Genomic DNA, 27,995 nt, shown 5'->3' with positions numbered 1-27,995 from the left:
TAGTTTGATTTCAGGGGGAAAAGAAGTATTTAGAAATTAAATTCAGTGGTTAAAATTAAAAAAAAACAAACAAACAAGTTTCTCCCTTTTTTTTACATAAAATGGTTGGAACATTTGGTGTTCAGCCAAACTGGTGGCAAAATCACAGTGTGAACACCTCTCTTTGAAATTACAAGAAGCACAGGAAGAAAAATTCTCTGTTAATGGGCAATCACAGTACAGTACATCTCCTAAAATTACTCGAACCAGCAAAGGCCTGTATTGTGATAGTATTTGGCTTATATAGGAGAAATCTTTCTAATTCAAAATTTAAGGGCATACTCGGGTTCAATGAACATGAATTTAACCACATCTATAACCCTGCAGTTATTAGTTTTCAGGAAAATCAAGTGCCATGCTGAAAACATATCCCAAGAGCACAATTAGCACAAATTACTCCAATGTTCATAAACTGAAACTACATGTGCCTGTAATTAAAAAATAGAAACCATGCTTCTTCCTTGGATTTAAAAAAATAAATCGCAAATTTCTTTTAGATTAGCATCAAATCTGCGAGAGGCAAAATGAAAAAAGGGGGTTTCCCCCCTCTTGTATTACAGACAGGGTCAACAGGTTTTTTCACCCCATTAGAAAAGAATTAATTTTTGTGTATTTGCTGTGTTCAGCTCTTTGGCAGCAGCAGTACCTGAGGCAGGGGATTTGCTCCGACGGGAAGGTGCTGGGCTTTTGGATGCAGCGTGCCTCACGGCAGCGGAGCGGGAGTACGACTTCATGACACGGCATTCTGCAAGGCAAGAAACTCTGTCAAGGGCTTTGCCAACAGCTCATGCTCAGGCTCCCTCCACACAGCATCCAGAAAATGACCAGCACCTTCTAAACATCTCTGCCCAGCTGAGTCAAACAGATTTGTAAGAGCATCTCACAACCCTAACCTACTCACCATAAAAACCCATTTGAGCTACGCAATGTGACATTCTGCAGACAATATTTCTTCATGTCTTGAGGCTGGATTATTGCTGCAATTCAAGTTTGTACATATGCTGATGCCAAGGTTCTTGCTGTAATGGGACTTCCACACTGGGCAACTGCCCAGCCAGCACTATTTCCCTTCTTCTTCAAGAAACTGATGCTGTGACCAATTTTTGAACAGGTGAAAAATGCCTACTGTTTCCAGAAGGCTGAAACAACAGGTCATTTACCATCAGCTACATATCATTAAATAACCACCTCAATGGGAAAGGAATCAATGAGCACACATGCATTGCCATTTTGGTAATGCCATTTTAATCCCTATGGTTAGCATCGTTAGCAAATCACTCCCAATGGGATCATAAATTTCTCTCCTTATTTTGTCCCTGATGCCAATGCCATCATTAGGATGCCATGTCATCATAAAAAAATTAGGTTGAGCTGTATGCCCTGCCAGTCACGTATATAACCTGCTTTTATCCATAAAGACCCCTAGAGCCTTTAGAGGAAGCAAGGACCACCAAAGCTGAAGAGATAAAGGAAAGAAAGAGGAAAAGGCAAGGAAATTAGATCAATTAGTCTGTGCCTTGTGTAATGGGAAAAGCAAATTTACAGCTTTAAAATCTGCTAGGGAAATTAGGATTATAGCCAGACTGGGATTTGCATTGTGATTCAATACAACCATGCTCTTCCATTCCTTCATAAGAATAAAGTAATTTTTTAGCTGTTAACTATGTTAAAAACCACCTTTTTGGTCATCCCCACACTAACTGACTCAACATAACCAAGCAGTTCGGGAAAAGCAGCAGCCTAGCAAGAACAGCAGAATGGCAGGCAGTTGAATCCTCCATCCATCCAAATGTACAGCCAGTGGGCAGATATACATCTGTACTTTCTGCTGCAACTGAGCATTTTGTAATGAAAAAATGACATGTGTAAAAATTACAGGAACAGAAGGTGCTGTTGTTTATATTTTAAAAAAATTTAAATCCTTCATTCACAACGTGAAGCTCTTCTGGAATAATCTGATTATTCTTGCCAGGGCAAGTTTTCTTTACAAGAAATTAATTTTTTTTCATAAAAGAAAATCAGGGTGTTTGTACAGCTCAAACAATAAAGAAAGAAAAAAACATGTCTAGTAGGGCCTGTAGTGATAGAACAAGAGGAGTGGTTTTAAAGTAAAAAACCTCTAGATTCAGGCTAAATATAGGGAAGTAATTTTTTATTGAGGAAGAGGTGAAACACTAGAATAGGGTGCCCAGAGAGGAGATAGATGTCTCACCCCAGGAAACATTCAATGGAACTCTGAGCAACCCGAACTTTATTTTTGAAGGTGTCCCTGGTCTTGCCAGGAGTTGGACTACATAGGCCCTTTAAAGGTCTTTTCCAGCTCAACCCATTCTACAGTTCCATGAACATGGAGGAAAAAGACCCAAGATCTTTAATATTTGATGTTTCAAGACAATTCCAAAACTCTCTGGTAGAGGACTGCCTCATCCTTGAACTTACATTACAAAGTTTTTCATTACAGAAAAACAGCTTTCATAAGCAAGTTCAATTCATGATCTGCCCAAGGCAGACAGAAGGGCACAAAGTTCCAGATTATCTCATCTCCTTCCCTACCCAACATCCCCTATAACCTCAAAAAATACACAAGGCCAACACTTGGTCTATAGCAGACAAGACTGGAGTGTGTGAATTGTCTGGCAGGGTAATTCAAGATGGGAAATGAGCATGGCTACATATGAGATTTTTTAAAAAAAATCTCATGAAGAAAGCAGTATGGAAATTATCTTACAGTCACAGATGCCAAAAACGAACATCGTTAACAGATTTTAGATTCATTAGATCCATGACAGAACATTTTATAATTCAATTCTGCTTTCCATGTAACTTAAGGGACAGTGTCTCTTCTGGAGGAATTTGGATCAGGTTTGTTGGCACATTTTAACAGGCTTACAGAACCCAGACGATGGTTTGAAAAAAACTTTTTCATCCATTGGAAAACATCCTCCCATGTATATTTTCCTGAATCACACCATTCTTGAGGGTTGAAGAGGGGAATGGGATGGAGCATTTCCTGGCTGAGTGGGTTCAGGATGCGCAGCCTTACCGCTGTGGTCCAGCACGAAGTCATCCTGAGCATAGCGGTACTTCTCCGGCCCGCACGCGATGAACACGTCGTCATCGCCAAAGAAGTCCTGCAGGCACGTTACCTGCACAGCAAAACAAACACACGCACTACTTTCAAAACTAAATCTTGAGTTAGACAGCAGCAATTAATAAGTTTGTCTTTACCTTCTCACAGTGATACCTTAACATTCATTTGTAATGACAAAGCACTCCAGTTCCTCAGCATGTCAGATCTCTAGCAGTGCAGGGAACACCAGGGCCAGGAATGTGAAATATGACTGCCCCTTACCTCCAAAAACTCTTACATTTAGCACCTGTATTTTTGCTTATAGTTACATAAGCATGCTGATGACTTCTACCTATAACTGCACACACATTGATTTGACAGGAACATCTGAAAACACTATTCAAATATCAAAGATTCATGTATTAAGAATACATTAATTGCTTGTGGGAAGATCTGTTGAATTAAAGTGATTGCATCTGCAAATTGCTTTTTTTATGTTCTGAGGCATTTAATTTCCATGTTTTAATGTCCTGCTAAAATAAAATCATGAAGTAATTCTCCTTTTTATTAAAAGGTATTTCATATTCAAGAAAATAAAGAAATAGAGCCCTTCCATGCTCTTTGCAGTTGTCTGTTCTTAATTATATGGGTAATGATTCTACTTGGATAATGATGTTATCCAAGTAATGTATGTCAAGAAGGATTGGGATTTCAGAAAGAAAAGATGGTTTATACATTCTCTGAAAACACTAAACCAAATAACTTGAAAAAATCTCCATCCTCAGAAGTCAATAAAAATCACCTTATGAAGGAGCAAGTGTCTGCTTTCAAAACAGTTAAAACCAAAAAGCTACAACAAGAAATTCCACTCATTTTAATTCCCTTGCGAGGGAAACAAGTGTTTGCAGGAAGCAAGCTATTTTTTAAGATGTAAACAGATTAAAATTTTAATGTATAGTTGTTTCCCTTTTTTTTTTTTTTAACATTGCATGCCCACATGAAATTTAGTAGTGGAAGTTAAAATCATTTGGTAAAGCCATGAAATCAAAGAAGTAATACAAAAATCTGCTTTTAGAGAAACCAGCCTTGTTCTTTCCCAGATACCTGTCAAGACCATTTGCCTGTTTCACCCACTGTGGTCACAGCAAACACCAGCAGAAGTACAGGCAAGGCTCTCTGGTGCCTGCAGTATTCCAGAGCCGCTCGGAATGCCCGTGACCCCGAGCTCCCCGCAGGAACCTCAGCACAGGGCATTCCCCACCAGCACTGGGGTTGTCATGGCAGCTCCCCCAGGAGAGCAGCCAGATCCCCAGCCCAGAGCCACTCACAGCATCCAGCATTTGTGTCACTGTGTCACGCAGCCAAAGGGCCACAGCCAGCACCAAAACCCTTTCATTGCCCCCTTACTGATGCAGGGACAGTTTGCTCTCATTATGAGAGAGATTTTCAGCTCTGCCTGAAACTGCTGCTTTTAGTCAGCCAAAGAGGCACCAACAACTGGATTCAAAAGGCTGCACAAATTTAAGAGAAGTTTTGCCAACTTGGGATTTATTCCTCTCTGCTTAATAAACAAGAGGACTCATCATCATTTCCACAGATTTCTGGAAACCAGCTCTGCCAAGCCAACAGGAAAAGCTGTGAGAAAGCTTCCAGAACACATCACGCTCACCCAGAACACAGCAGCACTGGCAGGGCATGGGCAGAGATGTTCTGTGAGGTGCAAGCCCACACTCCAAGTCCCCAAAGCTGGGAGACATCTCCACAAGCTCTGCCTGCCCATCACTGCTCCTGCTGCCCTTCCAGTGCTGTTTCGAGCAGGCTGGAGTTATATGTTGTGGTTTAGAAGTGCCTAAAATGAATCTTTCTGTTCTGATTGTGAGCCTCACCTCACCCCTTAACCCATCCAGTCTAACAGCTGAACTGAGAGTAAAGGAGGAAGGAATGACAGATTTTATGTCAGAGTCTGGGAAATACACAGGGGTATAATGCAAGCAGCAGCATCCCTTTGTTGTCTGCAGAGCAGTTCTACAGAGTGAGGCTCAGATCTGTGCACAAAAGATGACAGGAGCACCCTTAGAAATGCTCCGGAAAATCCACTGAAAACGGCTACTAGGTGTGGGAATGAATAAGGAATTCTAAAAAACGTGTAATTCCCACATATCCCTCCCCACATGTTCATGTACATAGAGCTTCCCCAGGCAAAAATACTCAGGAGTAATCCTGAGTGCCAGTGATGAGATAAGCTGCTGAAGGTGAGACACAGCACCTGTATCTTGGAGTTCAGGCTGAGGGCAGCCTGTGCCTGCCCCCATGGGGTGTGCCTGAGCCTGTGATTCCCACCTGGCAGTCACACACCAAGACACATTGCTGTAAAAGTTTCCACCTTACTGTAAAAGTGTTAAATACAACTATAACTGAAAGCCAGATAAACACTGCTATGAGAAAGCTTTACTCAGATGCTTGCTATATTCCAACAGGGAATACTCAAAGTTTCCCTTCTCCCCACAAATATTTCAGAGTGGCTACACCTAAAATACACAAGAATGAGAAAAGTATTGAACAAGTGTATGCAGCTTAGTATAAAGACCTGCTAAAATTTACCAATCTCAAATCACCCCACATTATGAGGTGAGGACAGCATTTGCAAAATTAAATTCATGGAAATGCATTTTTATAAAAGCACAGCCTAATAGTTATTTTTCTAGGCTTTTAATGTAATAAAGTCAAGTGAGGATTTCTCCAGGTGCAAACTGATGTTAAAATGAAGTCTTCATCTCCTACAGAATTAAAACAAATGTATACACAGCAAATAAAAGATTTTTGCTCAGTGTTCAAAAAATTACTGAGTTGAAATTATTAGCTTGTTTGCATGTAATTTTGAATGCTGCAAGTCCACCATGGTGTAACTCACAAATCACATAATTCCATTCCAAAGAATATCTGAACTTAGGTCAAAGGAGAGGGGGTTTTATTACTTTAATCAGGATGCAATCAGTTCAGAAATTTATAAGCAAAAAATCTTGAAAAGTTTGGGTTTTTTTAAGTTTCATTAGCTGTGGGATCTGTGCATATGAGTAGGATGTCAGGTATTCCAGAAAGTTAGGGAACAAGATGTAGTTTATCAAAGTAGTGTATGGTGCTTCTCTTTCCACTATCCATCCATAATCTTACCCACTCTTTGTCCCACTTAGTGCTAAAAGCACTTTTCTGTTGACTTTGCATGTTGCAATTAACATGTTTAAAATATGTTACACCCTATTTATTTCTAAATGCAACACTCTTTCCCAGACAAACATTGCCTGTGACCTGGTAACTCCACTGCTATCCCTTTCATTAAAACAAGAACTGACTCACTCATGCTCCTCTGACAGCTCAAGGCTGCTCAGGTTGTCTTGCTGCACTGCTTTTCTTCAAAATACGTCTCTACACACAGCAGAGTGGAGAACGTGTGAGTGAGACTGCATTGGTTTCGTACTCAGTCCTTCCCTCAGAATCCTTTCACTGGCATTCTCTCCACAGCTTTCTGAGACCATGGGCAATCCACTAAGGGCATCCCTGCCTCTTGATGGGCTCAAAAAATACCCCAGCTCAAAGAATGAAATCTTGAGACACTGGGTGAAGTTTCTGACAAACACAAAGACCTCTCCTAGAGAGGCACATGTGACTAAATATGCACTATGTTACAGGAGTGTCAGATATAACAACAGCTTGTAAGACAAATACTGGTCAAAGCACTACAAAATCTACAGCTAAAGGCACAAAAAATGTGATTTTAATGCAGAAAAAACCCCACAAACATGGGGCATTGAAAAAGAAGGGAGAAAAACACATCTCTTTGAAAAATCATATTCCTGATCCACTGCTGTCTACTAGTGCTTTAATGTCACATACACCCATCTTATTTACCTTCCACAATAGGCCTATGTTTCTGACAAACATTTAAAACCAAAGAAGTTTGCTCTTTTTAAAGAAATACTCCTTCAGTCAGGTCAAGCCAGTGGATTAGAACATACAAATTGTCATCCATATGGAAATCCCTTTCCCCTTATCACCATACATGCCTTGAAATGTGATTTACAGCAATCCCTACTTCCACTGCATCAAACAAACAGAAGATACATTCCCTCCAGAAAAAAACATGAATAATGATCAACTATTTATAAATAGAATTAAATACGTATTTATTGATTTATTGATTGCCCTTTATGATGAAGATACAATGGACAAAAAAAGAAACAAATAGATGAAGGTTTATCCAGAAAATATTCTTCCTAGAATCTTCAGAAGAAAAATAATTTTTAAAAAAAGGGGGAAAAAAAGAGAGAGAGAGAAAAAGAGTGTGTGGAGCCAAGGAGGTTTTATAAACACTTGAAAAATTCCTGGAAATTCAAATTCCCAGAAATCTGTAGCACTCAACAGAGTTCTGTGATCATATATCAACAGTCCCCAGCCAGAAGCTTGGTGGGTAAACTGTCTCTATTCCAGCTTCAACAAATGTGCTTCATTCTAAATGTAGAAGGAAGGGCTATAAAGACAAATAGTTTGGCTAAATTTACTATGTCTGATTCCATTGAAATAATCAGCTACAGAACTGCACAGTTTAAGCCTGAAGAGCCACACCCTATGTCTGGGGAAAGCTTCTCTGGATGACAAATTCTCAGCACAGCTGAAAATGGATCTAAAACATCAAAACTTGAAAAAACTCGAGAGATTATACATATTTGTTTTAACAAAAGAAGAAACACTTGTATCTGCTGATTTCAAGAACACAGGATATGGTGTAAATATTTTTTAAAAGGAAGCACAGAACATACAAGGCAGAAAGAAAACAAGGAAAACTAGCATGCACAGCAACAGCTGGATTTGTGAATGTATTTTCAGCTCAGCAGCTGAGACAGGCATTCGAGGCTGAAATTCTTCAAGGACCACAGTGGTTTATTTTCCCCATGAATTGCTGAAAAAAAATGAGAACAATTTTTTAAACATCAGCATGACAAATCTAGATGCAACCTCCCTGCTACTGCCTTAATTGTGAGGAGTCTCTACATTTTTTGTAGGAAATGCTGCTCCTCTGACTGGGACAGATTATAACTGTGCTGCCCTGGCAGTTCTGCCCTTTGCATCAACTCTTCTTCTGAGTGAGCAAAAGTAAAATATTTGTCTACTTTACCAGTCAGGTCATATTAGCAATCAACATTTTTATTTCCTCTTTTGAAATACTTTTAGCACTGCCACTTCCTCTTCACTGCCATTCAGACTTATTAAAATTTTTGCAGTGTTTTGTGAAGCTGCCAGCCTTTCATTTCCAGGGTTTATGGTGCAAAATGCAAGGAAAGCATCCTGCACAAACAGGTCAGTTGTCTGTCTGCCATTTCAGCTCCATCACCAACAGAACCAGGCTTAACTTTCCAAAGGAAGTTTCCTGTGGGCAGCCTCAGGAACTCAAAAAGGAAGGTGAAAAGGGCATTCCCACCCTTCCCTATTGAGTACTGTGATTTTCACACAGGAGTTTTTATCTTGGAAATTCCCCTTGGTTCTGCTCTTTCTCAGAATAACCTGACCAAGGGAAAGGGGGGATGTGTTTTACCAATATTCTCAATTAGTTACTAAGCCATCAGTGACCTTCATGACTACCCAAGAGGCACACAAGAAGTTCAGTACTAAATTATGGCAGCTATTTGCCTGGTTATCCTGAGTCATGTCTTGTGACACGTCTTCAGTGAGGAAATAGCCAGATGGGTAGCTTGAATACACCCAGGAAGGAGAAATACTGAGAAAAGTCAAACCAATGAGACCATGACATGCCCTTTTAAGAAATACTGCAATTGCCAGTATTCTTTCTTTAATTAACAACCTATTCACTTCACAGAAATGACAAGGTGTCAAAGGCAAGTATGCTAAGCAATTTGGGAGCAGGCAAAAAAAAGAAACTGTTTAAGGGCCAGCAGCCCACACTGTACACAAGCACAGCAACAAAACTCACTGCTGCATCAGATCTGTAGTAAACGTGGAAAATCAGGTCAGACTGGTAGGATTCCTGCTGGTGCAATGAAGAAGCACTTGACACTTGCAAAAGCTTCTGTTCCTCACCAGCTTACGTGAGTCCCCTTTGACAGCTCTACTACAGAATCCCTCTGGGAATTCCCAACGTGCACAAAACTACACACACCAAGAGAAGGGTAGGCAAGCTGCTAACCTCTTACTTAAGGCTTGACAGAGCACAAAAGCTGCAGAGACTGGCCAAATCTGCCCAAAACAGCTTTGGGGTAGGCTGGGGAGCCCTCAAGTCTGAGGACATAAAGCTGTGAGCTTGGTAAGACCCTAGACACCCACACCTTTCCTGCTGGCCATAGCCATGAGTACTGTGCAAGGCACCACAAAAACTTCCCCAACAGTCAACTCCCATGAGGTCATTAGCAGACAAGAAGGGACAAAAATCTCTCCTTTGTTCTCTGGAAATAATTGGAATTAGGTCAAATGGCTCTTAATTTCGGAGGCTCAAATGCACAACTATTTTGTCTGCAAAGGAAACATGAAATACGGTAACAGATTGGATCATGCTGAAAGAATACAAAAGTATCAACTCTGCTGCAAAATTTAAAATTCATTACTTGATCTTCTGTTACATGACTGTGCATCTTGACCAGCAAAATCGCCTCAGATATTAAAGAGCATGTTGAAGGTCCTTTTCCTCTACAGTTAAGTACTTCACTTGGTTTTTGGTGTACTCTTACTCTAAAAGTTCCTTTTAAACCCATGCCATAGGTTAATTTTAAACTTCACAGCAATCCCACTGCAGTCAATGAAATTATTCACATTCATGAAGCCATGCACAGCCACAGCTTGGGAAAGGTCTGAGGGCTTCCTCAGCTCTGCTGGACACTGCAATAAACTATGAAATGAATGCAATTTCTAGGTCAGAGCTTCCACAAGACATTGTCCAATTTACCACTTGAGGTTTGGCATCTTGCATCCTTTTGTTTTGTCCTTCAAGTTTAATAAATTCAGTAAGCTGAGGGAGAAAAACAAAGTTTTCTGTTTCTAACAATTTGTAAATGTTGAATTTGTCTGTCTTGGATAAAGGGAGCTCATTAACCTATTTAGGAAAACAGAAAAAAGGGGGGGAAAAATTGAAACAAAGACCAAAATGAGAGCAATTCTTCTAGGTCAGCTTCTTAAATGACTATTTAATCAGTGGCTGTGTCACATAATTACAGTCACCATTAGAAAATGAACCTCTTTCCACTGATATTCCATGACAAGGAACAGCAGTGACAAAAGGAGAAGACAAGCCCTTTCCATCCCACAGGGAATCTAAGGAGTAAGAAAGGAAACAGAAATGTTAAATCTTTGCCTGCTGCCTGGTAAACAGAAAAAGTCTGGCAGAAAGCCCAGGAAACGCCTATTACAGTATGACAATGCAGAAATACTGAATAAACAGACTAGTCAGGTCACCACAACTCACACAGCCCCACAGCTGGTGGAACAGATGACAGAACAGAGCACATCTCATATTTTAGTTTTTAATCTCAATTTCAAAAAGATTTTTGCATAAATTTTTTTAACATCTCAAAAATTTAATTCTGAAAATGAACACGTGGAAATAGAAGATTGCATTTGGGTGTGATTCAAACACATCATCCTCACTGCAATGGAAATGACAGAAAGAAAAATAAGCTGTAGGAATATGCATAAGTTAAAGTGAGTTCCTACATGTACCTATTTCTTAAGGACTTCCAGTGCAGTAGGACTTCCTGGCAAGCTCTGCTCACCGGTTTTTCCAAAGGGCAAAATTGATCAGTCTGCAAAATGACATTTCAAATATTCAAACTGAATTGCACTGATTATATGCAGCTATTTAGATGTCAGAAAATAACAGTTGAAATGGCCTAAAATTCTGGAAATCTTGAATAATTTTGAATCACTCTGTACAACTCATCTGTCTCTATAACACAAAACACCCCTGAACAACCCGTACATCAGCCTGATCCACTACTTCAACAAGAGTTGACAATTTCAGTACATTAAACAGTGAAATGTAATGCCATGCTTCTCAGTTTCATGCGTTACACAAAGAAACAAAAGCCTTACTAAACATGCAGTAAGTGGAAATTGGAAACAGAAAATTAGCAAGGGCAGCTTGTGATTGTGAACATAATCCAGTTTGTCTGAAGAGAAAAACAAACAAGAGGATTTCCTGTTACAAGACAAGGATCTCTTTGCCCATAGGTGCATTAATCACAGCAGCTCACCAGTCAGCATTGCAGATTCTCTCCTTAAGTGGCATAACTGGGAACCCTAATACAGAGCCAAAAATAGCACCTGACTTCACACAGCTAACCTTCCATCCCACCAAGCAGCTAGGCTAAAAATAAAAGCTACTTGTATTATGAGAGAACATTAAAAGGAAAAGGGCACATATAAGGACAGATATCTGGTTCACCCAATTTAATCAAGTCTTACTGATTTAATGACACCCTGTTCCACAATACAAATGCAGTTAAATTTTAAGTTTTACCATTTTTTTTTCCATAAAATCACCTATCCTGCACTATTATAGAAATCATGCCTTTGGCTAATCACCCTACTTGAAAAACATGGCATCCACATAATATGGAAAACTTTAAAAATCCCAAAATTGTATGGGCAAATATTCCATGTACTTTCAGTTTTTTTGGTTCTTTAGATCAGAAGAGTTTCTGTAGCATTAATCAATAACCTATTGCAATCCTAAGTTTCCAGTGTTTATGGGCAGACAGTTTCCTGGAGACATTACAGAAGATGCAGCTCTTTAGATGAGAACTATTTTTCCACAGACCAATAAGAAACCCAAACTCAGTTTGTGGCCAGTGCAGAAAGAAAAAAAGAAAAGGCATAAATCTGGAAACGTCCTTTGATGACAGGTACAAATAATTTTTCATGACTCTTTAAGCTTTAAATGAGAGATTTATAGTTTTACACTGGAACAGGTTGTCCAGCAGGACTGTGGGTGTTTTATCCCTGGAGAAAATTCAAGGTCAAGTTGGATGTGACTTTGAGCAACCTGATCTAGTTGAAGATATCCCTGCTTATTGCAGAGGGGTTGGATTAGATGACATTTAAAGAGACATTCAATTGATAATTCTGTGATTCTATGTTTTTCCTATGGCTTGAATGTTCATGCAGGAGCTGCTAAATTCAGCTTTCTACTCAAATTCTATTAAAAATCAAATTAAGTAATTCTAAGGCACAAAATATTAGTTGACATGCATGATTCACTGAAATTTAATATTGTTATGTAGAGATATAAAAAATCCATTATTCTCTTAGTTCCTGTGTCAAGGGTTTCATCTCGCAGTCATTCAAAGCTGTTTTTCATAGCACTGCAATGGGAGGGGAAAAATCTTTCAGTGCCCTATCAATTCAGGTCTCTCTCTCAGTCCTTTTCCCTTCACAGATACTACTTCACATAACAACAAACTTGATAAAATCCATAGAGCTCCTCACAGACTGAAGGATGCTTTTCACATGTATTTTAAGTTTTGGTAATTTAATGTTATTTTAGCCCTTAAGACACTTCATTTATTTACTGTTCTATTTGTTTCATCATAACAACCACTGTACTTCTAACTAAATTCACAGTTCTATTTTTGTAATATTACCTTGCAATGCTAACAGCTTGCTAACCAGCACACACAGCTTTTAATGATACTTGATTCTTGAAGTATCCTCCTCAGTTAACTGCAAACACTGGAAGAAAATTCAGCTTATGGATGTTTTCTCTATGCACCATTTCAAACAATGACATTTCACAGATGAAAGGACTGAAATTCTGTGTAAAAATACATCCATATAAAGTGTGGAGGCATTTTGTGCTCAGCAATTTAACTTCCTTGCTTACTCTGCTTTGCCTGTCATGAATTATTGAGGTCTGTTGTACTTGCAGCTTTATGCAAAAACTGGAACAGCTATGCTGGGCTAGGGGCATCAAATAAGAAAAATGAGGATATAACTGATTAATAAAAGGAGGAGAAGCTCAAAAATGTTAAAAAAAATTAATGTACCACAGGAAATAGAAACTACTTTTTATCTCGCTTTCAAAAAACCAGTAGAATCTCATTAGCTTCCAACTTCAACCAATATTACTTCCAAGTCTGCTGCTGCTGCTGCTTCTGAATTGCTTTAATAAGCTGATAAACAGATGTAAAACACATTTGAAGACATGGAAATGTGTTTGATTTCATGTTCAGAAAGCAAATGTATTACAAATACACTTTAGGTACTGACAAAAGAACAGATGCATCAATACTGTCAGACCAGAAGAAAAGGTGTCTCCATGAGTTTCTCCTTAGAACAAAACCCAACAAAGTGCTGCACATGCTTCTTCTTAATGTCTGGAAATCTCAGTTCTTCCTTTTAACAAACTTCCACAATTTCAGGAAGAAGAGCAAAATGGATGCCCCACCCCAGATACACAGAACTAAACCCCTGCCCAATTCTCCAGATCATTTAAGAGCACAGATAAGAGGAGCTAAACCCCATTTATCAATCAGTCAGCTTCTGTGGCATCTGCTGAGGCTCATTTTAAAAACACACCACAATACTTTCATTGCTATACTGCTATTAGCAGACTGGAACTCAACTTTGGTGAGCTAGGCAGAGGATTTAGGTGACTCAGTACCTTTTATTTTCTGAGTTAAATGCTGACTCAGGATGGGTTTTTCTTTAGTTGAAGAGTGAGTAGATCAGAAGGCAAAGATGCTTAGAGGGCCATATTCAGCAATAGGCTGCTAAATATTAAAAGCCTCTAAAGCAGTCTGGATGACTCTTTCTGCTGAGCCAGAAGAGAAGAAATGCTGCTGAACACTGGAAGCATCTGGGTAGCATCACCATGTTTTATGGACCTCTGTATCAATCACATCAGAAGTGCTTTCAAAAGGCATGAGGAAGTTCATTTCATTTTGAAACTATTAGCTCAGAAATCATTAATTCTATCTGGAAATAAATTTTCAGAGACCAGGAACAAGACTTCATAGATTGTTACTGAAGATCCATTTCAAAACCTTTATTATTTTTTCTTTCTTTAAATAAGGTACTTTTAAGATATATTCCAGGCTTCCTCCTTCTGTAAGACGCTGAACTATGAAGTGTAGACTGGACCAAACACAGTCATAAAACCATAACATCAGTAACAGTAAAGCTCAACACTGAAGATTTCAGCTCAACACTGAAGGCTCTGCTCAGAAAGCAATGCTGGCATCCTTAAAGAATTTTCACTTTCTTCCACTTTTATCTGGCATAACTTGAATCCATGCATTCTTCCAAACTCCTAGTGCTCACTGAAGAGCAAATATCCCTTGTATTTACACAGAATTATACATTTATTCCTTGTAATACAAACCTCTTTTGACTCATAAAGCCAATTTACATAATGGGAGGCCCAGTGCAAAATTTGGGTTGGTACAATATTGAGATTCTGGCCGACCAAACCTTTTCAGTGGTTTGGCAAAAGCTATTTTTTTCCAAGTTTCCATTCAAGATAAGTACTGCTAAACTGACAGTCTCCCAAGTTTCTGCTTTTACAATAATAAAGTCAGAGTTCACTAAATGTATTTTTTGTTTGAGGGCTGCTTTTTCAATTAACTCTTTTTCCTCTATCTAAAAAGGATTTTAGAAGCGTTAATACATTACTAAAAGACATTTCAATACAGTAATAAATGGGAATTGGGGTATTTTTGTTAATTTCAGGGCGGTTTTCTTGTTAAATCACCAGTTCATGAAGCATTTGATCATACTTTGTCTGCAGGATGCTGAACACCCCGTGTATCAGACTTCATTATTTGCACTGCATTGATTATATTTTTTCACAGACAGAAAACCAGCAAATGCAGCAGTTAGATCTCTTCCAAGTCACATCGTGTGCAAAACTAGCTAGTCTATAAATTGGTGATCACCTATTTCTGGCTAACTAAACAAACACAAACACAAGGAAAACCTCATCTGCCTCAAGCTAAAAACTAAGACCAGGCTATGGAAGTGGAAGCAAAAGTTATTCATGTGATTAATGAGAAAAAGTTATATTGCTATATCAGTAAGAGTAGTTATGAAACAGTTTTGTGCTACTGCTTCACCATTGTGTGGAGTTTTTTTCTGCTTAACTAGTTCTCTTTAACATCTTTATGTATCTATCAAATCTGTTTCCAATTTTGATGCAAGAGGAGTTTTCAGAAACATTACTTAAACTGCAAATATATATAAAAATGCAAACTATGTTTCAGTTTACAACAAACTGGGAACAGATGAGGGCTGCAATGCTGCACAGCTAGTGACAGGACTTCAGTGATACAGAGGCTGCTCCTTGTGTTCCCGACCCTAAGCTGGTCTGTGGCACCTAAGAACAGCAAATGCAGCCTCAGCAAGTGAACTGCATTGTTATTTTGCACAGAATTAGAAGCTACTGTAGCTGCAATGTTCTCTGGTAGCTTTAATTCTGTTTCCATCACAGCTCTCAACACATGGAATTAATCAAGGTCCAGCTCAGTGTGCCCAAATCCAAGCTGCAGCACTGATGCTTTTGCTGCATACTGCGATTTAAAGAGATGGTATCATCTCAAAATGGCTCAAAATGCACCTATGACTGGAGCTGATGGAAATACCCATGCAAGTAACTGGTGAATGTTTGGATTACAAGGTTTTTTCATCACCACCATCAGGATTAATTTGCAAAGCACAAATGAAAAAAAATTCCAAAGTCCTTCCTCATTTTCCTAAAAAGCAGTGTCCTCACCAAGACTAAGCACCCATCAGATCATGACATAAAGAACCTAAAGGGGTATTTAAATAGTTTTAAAATTTATTCTGTAATAAGAATACCCCATGCAGAAGGGAGGTCTGCAGCACAGCCCCTTCCACAGTCTGCACCTCGGTTAGCAGTGGCAGAGAAAGGCACATTGTGCGCCACAGTCTGCTTGCAACAACACAACAAAAGGAATATGGGCAGCCCCTTGATAGCTCAAGAACACAAGTCCCTGCAGCCAGCAGCAGCTTCTGTTCAGCAGGTACTGAATCTGCTCACAACTACACAGGCTTTGAAGCAAACACTGCATAGGTTGTCCTTGTCACACACTTGTGACCACAAATAACAGCACAGCAACATGGCATCAAACTAAACTCCTGTTTTCTGCAGTCAGGTCAAGATTTTGTTGGTTTCAGCTGCATAAAGTACACAATGTCTGGAGAAGCATCATAATTTAAGCACATACAGGGATTTTTCTTTTTTTTTTTTTTTTTCCTTCCTGCTAACTTCCATTACACATATGGCTTAATACAAAGTTAGTTGTCTGATTCTGAAGAAACTGATTAAAAAAAAAAATACAAACCCATTTTACTAAGATTTTTAAGGTATTTTGTGTCAGAAACACCTGAATACTTGTCACTCTATTTCTCCTTAGACCACAAGAATCATACTCTCCAAAAGCAGAAAATGCTTCTGTAGGTATGATTCCTGACATTCTCTCCAAATGCTGGAATATCACCAGCCTTGAGATAATGTAGAACCATAAAAGGCTAAAACAGGTTCTTAAAGATGCCAGAATATCACCTTTGAACCAGTTATAGTGAAAGATTCCCTTTGCCCTGCCTGCTCTTACAAATCAGGAGAATTTCTGTCCACACTGGAATCCCAGTTAGAATTTAACCATTCTTACACTTGTTTACAGCAGCATTAGCCTTAATCCATTTAGCCACCATTGCTAAAGCAGGAGTAATAGTTGTGTGACTAGTCCCTCATTACTGAGGTTATTGGTGTCCTTATTTCTACTCTCAAGGTCTAAGGCTTTTGCAGATATTCCCCAGTGCTTAAAGAGCTTCCTAAGCAGCTTCTGGGAACATATGTTGTTTTTACTAGCTCTGGGTAGAGTTTCAATGTGTGTGCCAAGCCGACCTCCTTGGGGCCCTGTCAGTGATCAACTGATTCACTGTTCAAAATTAGAACCCAAGCCCAGCTACTTTTGGCAGATTCACTCTGTGGGAGAACCTTGATTTTTGGTCTGTGCTCAGCACATCCAACCATAGTTATTAGATTTATTTTACTGTGACATTCTCTCCAGTGGTTTATTAAAAAGGACTGGCATTACAGAGCACTCTGTGCAGTGCCCTGAGGTGTGCTGGAAGACACCTGCCTGACTCACAAAGACTTCCCAAACAACAACCTGTCTTAACAATTGCCTTAAAAAAATACAGAAATAATTTCTGTTGCTACAAATAATCTATTTGATATTAGCAACAGCCTTTTTGAATTCAGTTGCAAGTGGAAAGTCTGAGGCATAATAAGCAATGTCACTCATTTATTCCCAAAATACAGTCATAATGCTGAAAGGTTTTCTAAAAAGCATATACTGAAACAATAGAATATTTTCCTCGTTTTCCTGAGTCTCCCTAAAAAAAAATACTTCTAGTGGAGATGCAGACACCCAAGCAGGGAATTTTAAATTATCAGTGACTACTTTTCTATTCCTAATTAGTTTTTGGAAACCATCTGTTTTCTGTGAACACCATGTTGAAACTGCTGCTTAGAACACCATATGGAAAAGTTAACTGCAGCTCCAGGAATCTATGGCTTATCCTGCTTCTAAGTATTCTATAGATGTTTCCCTGACAGGCTTTTCTTTTGTGGAAAGAAGGCTGTAACAGTAATTTTTGTTACAAAACTACTTACTAGTAAAAAGCAAACCCCAAAACCACAACAAACTGCAGTAATTTTTACACAAATGTTTACATTCAATAGATGACAGTCTGATAATGGTGCTTTAAAAAGAGGAAGGACTATTAATAAACACAGAGGAACTCAAGCATCGTGGAAGGACTGAATGCTGCTTTTTGCATAGCTGCATTTATGTCTAAAACTCATTTTTATAATTCCTTTATTGCATCTAAGGTCTAGATCAAACAAAACAAGCAGCTCAGAGCTGTAAGTGAGCAATAGATTCTCTGGACTCACACTGAGTTTTCTCAACTCAGTATTTATCTGTATGGATATTCCTGAGAGCATCTGGAGAATGCTGTAAAAGATACGGCATGAAACGCCTGTAGTACAAAAATCAAGTTCATTCAAAGTTCCTAGTCCTCCTGGGAAGATTCTTTTCTCTGATTTGGTTGACTTATTTGTAATACTTAGGATAACTCTAAAACCAGCAGGCTTAACAAATGAAAACCACTTCCAAAACAACCCACAACAGAAGTGCAATCTCCCCCTACACACAGTTACTCATCATATGCTTCATGTTTAATTAAGTGCTGTCAACTCAAATTTAAGTTTACACACAGCCCCAAGGAATGTTCAAGTATTGCCCTGTGCCTCAGCAAGTTACCACTGTGATAAGTCTATGCAGGGAAGCAAAAAGCAGTAAGACTCAGCAAGAACAGAAAAGCACAAAAATTTAAGAGTATTGGGAGTTATGAAAATAGCACTATTTCAAACATACACATTTCACCTCCCTCCAAGCTCATATTAAATACGGCAGGAGCACAAGTTTAAAACATTTTTATAATGAGAAGGTATTCTATGTTTTTTAACAAGTGTAGAAGTTAAAAATTAAATAATATTAATTTTTATATGCCTCATAGGCTATATGCAAATGTATCTACCCTCAGTCTGTCACTGTGCCACCCTCTTGGTGATGCACTTCAGGAGTTACTGCCATCCTCTGCCAACTCACATTTCCCAGTAAATAGTGACTTGTTTTCTCAAAATTGGCAAATTTTATTGATATTCTAAGAATAAAATATTCTAAAATTAAGATTTTTACTTCAGTTAAGTAGACTGAAGTAAAGGCCATTTTATTGTGTGTCATTGTAAACCCCTTATATCCAAATGAGTGCTGAAATCCCCTATGGGGATTTATTGTCTGCCACATGAAGTAGCAGATGCTGCATCAGCTTTTTCTAAAACTGTCTGGTGACATTCTTTTAAAGAAACACTGTAAAAGTGCATTTCATTTACTCTTTGATGGTGCCTCCAATCCCCACCATTCTAGGGAAGCACAATTGTTCATTCCTTACTACCATCAAGCTTGGGACAAATTGACCCAAAGTAAAACTTTTTTTTAAATTCACTGAACTGAGTTCAATTAGGAAAAAAAATTCATTTGAAAGAATTACCTTTCTGTGCAGTAAGATTATAATTACCTAACATGACTGGCCAGAAGCATCAATATTCCATCAACTGAAACCCAAGAAGTGTTTTTCTCCAAGCTGCTTCTCTTGGTGAAAAATACTTACTCTTCCAATACAACACTTATTCTTCCAATACAATGTTTTAAATAAATTTTACCACAGTCACAGCCAAAAGTTCCCAGTAGCTTTCCAACAGATTTGCCATTAAAAGATTTTAAAATTACTCTATACTTTGCTGCAACAACAAAGGAAACCCCAAACAATAACATCGATACCACTAGCATACAAAATACACTTTTTACTACAATTCATTCCACATTGGAGGAAAGATTGCAAGAGAGGGAGGGGAAAACGTAAGTGAAAATTCTCAGTGAAAATTATTTATAAAAAGCTCATAGCATCACTGTGAATAAAGTCACACCACACCTATTATACTATAGAGAACATGCAGATATAGGTACATTGATGCAATTTTAGAATTTGTTTAATGTTACACTTACCTTTCAGTAGAAATAGTATATTATCAGTAGGAAAACCAAAAAGAATATACACCAAATATACCAAAAACAAGAAAAAAGAAAGAAAAAGCCATGGACACTCAATCCTTTTAAGTGGGAAAGATGGCAAAGAGTGTTGAAGCAGGTAAGTTTATCCCTCAACTCAAAGGCAGAACTAACACCTTGCCCAGACACACATCCATTTAAATACCTTGCCTAGCACACACCAGCAGCCCAGAGAGCAGGGGAAAAAGGGGAAAGGGGTATAAAAAAGCCTGTCATATTCAGACAGAAACCACATGGGGGATTTCCAAGGCTATCTTAATACTTCAATAATGACATAATAATGCTGCAATAGTGGAAGCAAAGCAACAAGACAAACGCAAATCAAATCCCATCACAGAGGTGATGGAAAAGGGTCACTAAATTAGAGGAAAGCAGATATCAAGTTTCTGCAAAAGAGGTGATGCACAGTAAGAAATTTGCAACCAGCAATTTTATTACCACTGTTTGGCAAATGAAGAGCTTGTCAAGTGCTCCATGCATATCCATGAACTGGTGAAAATATGCAGGTATTTTTTGAAAATTAATTTCTCAGAACCCTAATTTTGACCTGGCAATTTAATTTTTAAAATAATTGGAAATGTTCATAAGTTCACAAATCTGAAGAATAACCTAATACATCAAATTCTAAGAACTCTCAGCCAGATTTAACCAAAGAATATAGGCTAACAGAATATTAGAAGTGAACAATCTGTTTCAAATATAATATTTTAAAAAATTCTGTTGTTTTGAGGATACAAATTCTGAAAACAATTTTATCTATTTAACAAAGTACAAACCCTCAAACATATATATATATATATATATATATATAGATGTATGTATATAGATGTATGCATAGTAAAGAATGCTACATTTCTCACTGAAACCTGGTGATTCACTATTAGAATACGAGTTTGCAAATATTCTATTTCACAGAGAGCCTGCACTCTCTATTATAGCAAATGATAATTTTAAAAAGTAACTCTATAGAGTAAGACAAAGTTATAACTTGTTCCCTGTCATCTGGGGACAGTTTACACAAAATTACAAAGTTATACAAAATATCTAAAATATCTACCCTTAGCTAAAAATAAGATTTTTTGAGTGTGCTAGTCAGACTGAAAATGACTCATGGTATGAAGGAATATGAATCATCTAAAACATTTTGAGACTAATTATATGTGAATATATAAAGCACTGAGAAATAAATGAGTTCAAAAAGAGCCTCTAACTTCAGACTCATCCCTAACAAAGTCAATTTACAAAAGAAATATTAATATTCATTCCGCATATCACACCTGAAAAGATTTTTTTAGTTCACTCCCCAGTTTTGAACGTCATTTAATCTTTTTTTTCTATCATGAAATGAGAAAGTGCTGTAATTCTTATGAGTCTACTAACATGGATTCACAGTGGGGTCTGCCTGGGAAATCCCAGTTTTTCCCTCAATCCTTCCCCAACATTTACAGCAGCAAATAATTTCTGTTCAGAGCAATGATAATTTTCACAATATATTGCCAGTAATCTATATAAACTTTCAATAGCATTGAAGAGAAGGAAGAAACAGGCACTACAATGTTGGGGAAAGGAAAAGATTCCATGTAAAATATAGCTCCATTTCCAACTATCAGCCAAACAAACTGGATGACCAGGAGTATTTTGCCTCTAATGCACATGTGAATGCAAGAGAATTTCACCACTAAACTCAGCTATAGATGAAGCAAAAAGCAAACCCAAAAAAAGCACATGAAAATATTTGGAAGTACTTTCAGATACAAGCTGAAAACTTGAAAAGGGTGAAACACTGATGATTCATATTCAGAGGGAATACCCAGAGACCTATTCTCACAGCTTTTCCATAGTCCAGAAGAACATACCTCAGTGTGCATGGAGCATTTGTGTCCAACCACTGGAGAACAGCCACAGCAGGTATACATCTAATTTTTCTTTGTTTACCAGTTGACTTTTATAACCTATTTTGTGTAACCAGAAGAGTATGTACAAACAATTTTCTACACAACAGCAGTATTCTCCATAGGACACCAAGTTCCATTTCCTCTCCTCAGGGAGGCTCCAGGATAGGACCAAGTTCCATTTCCTCTCCTCAGGGAGCTCTTGGTAAAGAAACAATGCCCTCCACTGCCAGCCACCAAGTGAAGATCTGCTGACAGAGCTAATGCAATGAAAGCTGCTTTTATTGCTGAGTTAAGAATCCTTATTCAAGTAATATGGATAAACTGAAGTTTTAAATTTCAGGTAGGTGTTTAGAAACTTTTGGGTTTGCATCTGCCTCCCAAGAGATAAAGAAAGGAGGTTTAAGTGCTGTGATCTGGCCTTATAAATTCCATGTGACTAATCATATTTTAATAGCTTTAAAACTAGATGTGCTTTTTGCTTAAATATCAATCAGGCTGAGTTTTCAGGCATGCTGTTCCCCTATACTTAATAACTTTTGCTAGATATAAACTTTTGTTTATATCCAAATACTCCATGTAAATCTCATTTCTTACAAAGGACTGTGACAGAGGCTTCAGAAAGCCTCAGATAAAAATAATATAAGGTCCTAAACTACCAGTCATTTTTAAAGGCACATAGTCTCTCACTACTTCTGATGATTTGATGACTTCCTGTTAATACGTTTTTGATTTGTACTGAAACAAAATATCTGGGAAGTCCTTTCCATGTCCATTACAGTAGGTGTGGTATCATTCATACTTTATTGTGTAGACCTTAAATGAAGATGAAAAAATGAAGTTCCAGAATAGAAGCTCAAGGAATAGAAACTTAAATCTCCAACTAATTATTGTCAAAATATGTGAGCAAGCCATGAGAATTCCTTCGGAAATTGCAGACAAATGTCTATCCATAAGAAGTAATATCAAACATTTTCATTCCCCCACTAACTTTAGTACTGTTCTAAAATTTGAATATTCAGTGACATATAGATAGGAAGAAAAAGAAGTTATTGAGATAAGCTTCACAAATACATTTTTTTTTAAATCAAATGTTTGAGAAGTAGAAGATGGAAAAAGTAATGTGCAAAGTGTGCTGGAAGAAAACCAAATGTATTCACGTGCCAAACGCAATAAAATCTATAAAATAATTACTAGTTTCAAGAGTATTCAAAGGCCTCTCAGTCCCTAAAAACTTCTCAGAAAACAGCTTTGCACCTTGGACTGAAACTTCTCTCCTGGGCTTCTTGATGTTTTGTGACAGAAGACAATGACGAAGTTTTCACACATCCAATTACCTACGTCAGTCCAAAAGCAGAAGCAAATCCCTGCCAGGTAAAGGAAGATTAGTGCTTGAACCAGGAGTGTGCTCCCAAGGAGGTGACAGATTTCCAGAGCTGCAGGTAATAACACCACTCTGATACTAAAACTCCAGGAAATTGTATTGTTTGCGTATGAAAGTGAAGGAGGAAAAATACAGAGCTTTGCAAATGAGATTTCATCATTTGTTCATTGTTCCCTTAGATTTTACAAGACTAGAATATCCATTTCACTGCATTTTTGCCTTAAGTAAAAATATAAAGGAATATATTCTATTTTGCATATATATATTAAACAAATGTTAAAAACATGCTCTAATACAACAGATTAGTGTGGAAAAACTATGGAATAGACCTTTCATGGGTATCTGCAGACAGATTTCCCTGCTTAACCCCCCAGGGTCCAGGGAAGTAGAAAGAATACTTTTCCCTTCAAGACAAAAATATCAGCCACAAAGGGAATAGCCAGAATAGTTGTTTTTAGAGATGGAGGGCTTTTTGAATCAGATGTTCAGGACACCAGGGTGTCCTCTTTGCAAATTAAACCAGAACACTTTCCAACTTCCAAGACTTCTCCAGACTTCTGCCTGTACAGCCACATGGACATATTTTAAGTGTCTGCATTATTGGGTCCCTTGCAAAACACAGGGAGAATGCCTGTCTCTCACAGTTGCTCTTCTCTTCATCAACTTTATCTTGGTTAAATCAACCAGACCCTTGATTTCTTTAAAAGAGGAACAGCAGATTTTTACATGCAAGGAAACAGCACCTTCAGAAACAATTTACAAAGAGGATTTTGGCTCTTCTGGTACTCTTTGTAGCATAACCTTTTTTTTTAGCTAACTGGCCTGTTTTCCAATAATTTTATCCATAAGACCCTAGGTACATGGCAAGTTGAAAGTAAGAGATAAGATGGGAAAAGCCAAGAAAAGCCAAATCTACTAGCCAAAAATTCAACTTCCCATTTAGCTTAGAAGTTATATTTATCCTTTCTTGCTTTCTTCTGAAATATTTTGTTTTCTTCAAGAAGCCTTTCATAAATACAGAGATGTTCTGCACCACTGAGTAAATAAAACACCAAATAAATATAAACAAAATAAATATTTAAGAATGTGGCATAGATTGCATATTTGCACAACAGGAAAAAAAAGAAAAGATTGTTGGCTCAGTGAACAAGTGCTACAAGAACACTGACTTTTACTGCCTACACTGTAAACACTGAGTTATCACTCCCTCCTATGCAAAGCTTTCAATCTGCAAGCCATAAACAGGGTCACTGTTCCTTTTAAGTGCTGGGAAGCTCTTTGCTTTTAGGAACTGGCTTGTGTTACTATGACTTTAATATTGCTTTTCCATCTGAGTCTTCAGGTTTCTCTGTTTAAAGGTTCACTGCAAATTAATCAGCGAGCAATATTTTAAACATTAAAGACAAATATTCCTTTCCTCTCTCCAACAAACTGTTTCATGTTTCCTGCCATTAATTTAGTAAGAAACAGAACATCATTTTTCTTAGCAACTGGTACTAATATAAAAGTTCATATTTTAAGATTTCAGTCATGCTTCAGTAAACTTAAGAAACACTAGCTGATTACAGCCAACCAAGAAGCAGCTACAGATCCATCAATGTGACAACCTGAAGGCCAAAGCCTAAAACTAGAAATTCTGCTCATTATGAACAGGAACAAAGAAAATTCAGCATCGAAACCCTTTCATTCATGGTTGGTAAACAGCTTTACACTGTAAGATGTAGCAAGATTCTTAAAGAAAATTTGCATGTTAAAATGTTATAATGTAAGAACTGTTTGCTGAAGGAACACAGGGTAATTTGATTACCGGAAAAAAAAATTCCAAGATCTCAAAGTAATGAGGAACCTGTGACATAAATCCTAATCTGGCATATGACAGCTGCAGAATAAATTCAAAAGATTTTTACCAGACTAATTATCTGTTAATGGGCAGGCTCAGCGGGACATAACAAATTCCCAAGGTTTAGTTTCCAAGCCATGTGACCCAATCTCTAGCATGGCAGATGGCAGACAATGGCTACATACCGCTCTTTTATTCCAAGAGCTCCACACCCCATTTCTGCAACCCATCACTAAAATTATTGTAATCATACATCAACAAAGATACAACGCTACTGCTGGTGACACCACCACTTCTGCAGGGATTGTTTCCCACACTGTGCAGCATGTCATTTTTATTAAGTGCTGTCAGCTCTCAGTGTGAGCGGACAAAAATTGAAATCCCAGTAGGATTTATCTTCTCTATAGATCCACAAAGACTTCAGCAAGTTGGATGTCACTTTTAGCAGGGGACACATGCTTGCTGTTAGCTAAAATATCAGCAAATCTTTCAATTGCCACACTGTAATTTAAAAGTGCTGACTTTACACCAGGTTCTGATTTTGTGTTCATTTTTAGAAATAATCTATTATTTTAACATCACACTTCACCAAGCTGCTAGTCCAATGGCAATGGGTATTACTGCTCACATCTCTAAACTGCACCTTGCTGGAAAAGATTAAATTCACACCCAGAGGACACCAGCCATCACGCTCCAGGTAACATTAAGGCACAGCCCCACAGCCAGAATTGTGCATCCCTGTGGGAAGGAAAGAGATACGTCCTCTATTCTATCTGTACTGTATTCTGGGTTATTGATCTCCAGAAAGCAAGAATAGGACACAGGGGCTCCCCTGCTGTGACAAATTCTAAAGACCTTTGTTCCAGAGGGCCAAGTTTTCCAGGGCTAGACTGTGGCTGTTTCACATGGCATGACCTTTATTTTTTGCATATGCAACAAAGCTGAAGAGCTTCCTCAGCATTATTGCTCACTTCAAGTTTAACACACTCTTCTGAGACGACTCCCTAGATGTTCAATGCTCTGTTTCTTTTTCAATCCTTTTTCTGCAGCACCTTCAGCATCACAATTTTGCTGCTTTGAAACAAAATCCTTACAATTTTCCTTTTTATTTTTCTTAAAATTATAATTGTACTAGTAATGTGATCCTCTGGCAACTGTGAAAAAAATTGTAAATACTCTCCAGGCTAAATCATAAACCCCACATTATCTGCCTGTGTATTTTGCACCACGGCATGTAATGAAAATGCTTTGGAAAGTGTTCCATGATGAATATGTACAGAAAAGACTTCTGTACTTTCATATTTAGAGTATTTTTCAGATTGCTGCAACTATGACAGGGCAGGGTTAATTTCAGGTTACTTTCAGACAAACACTTCCTTCCACATATAACTAGAGATAGGAATATTTCTATGTCCATGAGCAGAGGCCAAAATTATCTCCTCTGCTCGAGTTTGCTACTTCCTCCTTCCTTCTAGCAATAAACAGCCCTGGCTCCCAGCTCTGAGCACACCAATTGGAGGTCTGACCAAAATACCGTGTAGCAGTGTCCATGGATGAATTCATTTCCTGCCATACAGACTTCCTGAAGATTACAGCCACTTTAATTCTTTTGTTCTCAGTAAGACTTGCAAGGTTTGTATCCCACACTGACTAGACACAGGCATCTGTCCAGAGCTGCCCTCTGAAACAATTCCAGCCTCCAGCACAAGCCCAGCTTCCCTTAAGTCACGTTTCACATCAAACATTAGAAGAGGTTTGCTAGCATTAGCATTACAGTTAAAATTTACTTTAACTGTAACCCCTGCTGGTTGAATTCTGTTGGTTGCAGGTGAGTACACATGCACACTTTAATATTAACAGATATTCTAATTGTCATTTTATCTTCAGCTTAAAAGCTCTTCCAAAGTGGTAGATCACTTTTAGTTACTGAAAACACTCAAACCAAATCAGTTTTCAGAAACCTTAGAGACTGCTGGACTCGAGTTATCTGCTGAAAACAGTAATAAAAAAATCACCTCTTCATTGTTCTTATTTTTACTGTGACTATCTACCTTCAAGTTCCACAGCATCTGATCTTTACTGTAAGCCTATTATTTCTTTTTCTATACATGGGGAAGACACAGAAGTAATTTTCTTTTGCTGCTAGGTTTTTTTTTTTTGTTTATCACCCCAAAAATCTTGTTGATTATATTTCTATCATCTCAGTGATCCATTTTCCTTTAATCTTTCCTCATAGAACATGTTTCCTTAAATCTTTTTACTCCTTTCTGGATTTCCATAATAAAGCTGTCTCTAGCTGGCATCATTGCATTGAATAGGACAGAGCACCTGACACATATATCAAGAACAAGATGATTGACTGTAACTTCCACATGGATGTTGGCTTTTCCCTCCTGCGCACAACCAGTGACACCATGAATTCATCTCCACATCTTCAGCTGTGATCCTTTACCACTTCAGCCAGGACACGTGGCATTTCTATCTGCATTGTTAACAACCAGTGAGTGCAAGATTACTCAACCTGCTTTGTCCTAAGCTCTTTTTGCAGTTTGTCAAGATTCTAATCTTCTGTTGTCCAGGCTTCCTGTAGCTCATCTGTATTTATTAAGCACATCCTCCATCCCATCTTCCAGGTCATTTCCAGAGACTCGTGCAGACACACGTTCATTGACCCCTACTCAACACGAAATTCCAGTTTGGCAGTGAGTCATCCATAACCACTGGGAACAGCAATATTCCAACAGTGCATTTGGTAAGTAGTGCATTTTTTCTGGACCATGCTTCCCTAGCTGACTGATGAGAAAAGACAGCATGAAAAAAACTTATTTCAGATACAAAGAAGTAGCCACTATTGTTTTCCTCCCCTTGTCTCTCTCCGCAGTCAAGTCATTGATTCATAACTATGTCTTGTTAAAAAAACCCCCAACAAACAACAAAAAAGCCCCCAAACCTTCCCAAAATCCCACCTCATGCTCTCAATTGAAGCATCCTGTGTTCAGAGCTCAACCCAAACAGGCAGGCTCCCTGAAGAGACAGGTGCTGTGTCAGTGCCCTT

General features: G+C 38.1%; 1 protein-coding gene across 5 annotated transcripts in view; it reads right to left on the bottom strand.

Annotated features, from left to right (window-relative positions):
- Nucleotides 1–27,995, bottom strand: part of DCLK2 (doublecortin like kinase 2) — a 79,424-nt gene that overhangs the window by 32,572 nt on the left and 18,857 nt on the right. For all 5 annotated transcript variants that reach the window (XR_010027778.1, XR_010027777.1, XM_063156754.1 and 2 more), the window contains exons 3-4: nucleotides 3,083–3,185; nucleotides 686–784 (exon numbers count right to left, since the gene is read on the bottom strand). Coding sequence is in view for 3 of the 5 variants with exons in the window: in XM_063156754.1 (XP_063012824.1) it covers nucleotides 686–784; nucleotides 3,083–3,185 (202 nt within the window). In the remaining 2 variants the exon portion in view is untranslated. The remainder of the gene's footprint in view (nucleotides 1–685; nucleotides 785–3,082; nucleotides 3,186–27,995) is intronic.

The sequence above is a fragment of the Melospiza melodia genome, chromosome 5, assembly GCF_035770615.1.
Source record: "Melospiza melodia melodia isolate bMelMel2 chromosome 5, bMelMel2.pri, whole genome shotgun sequence".
In the NCBI taxonomy this organism is placed as follows: domain Eukaryota; kingdom Metazoa; phylum Chordata; class Aves; order Passeriformes; family Passerellidae; genus Melospiza; species Melospiza melodia.
The sequence above is the reverse complement of the archived record's forward strand: the minus strand, read 5'-3'. Positions and strand labels throughout refer to the sequence as shown.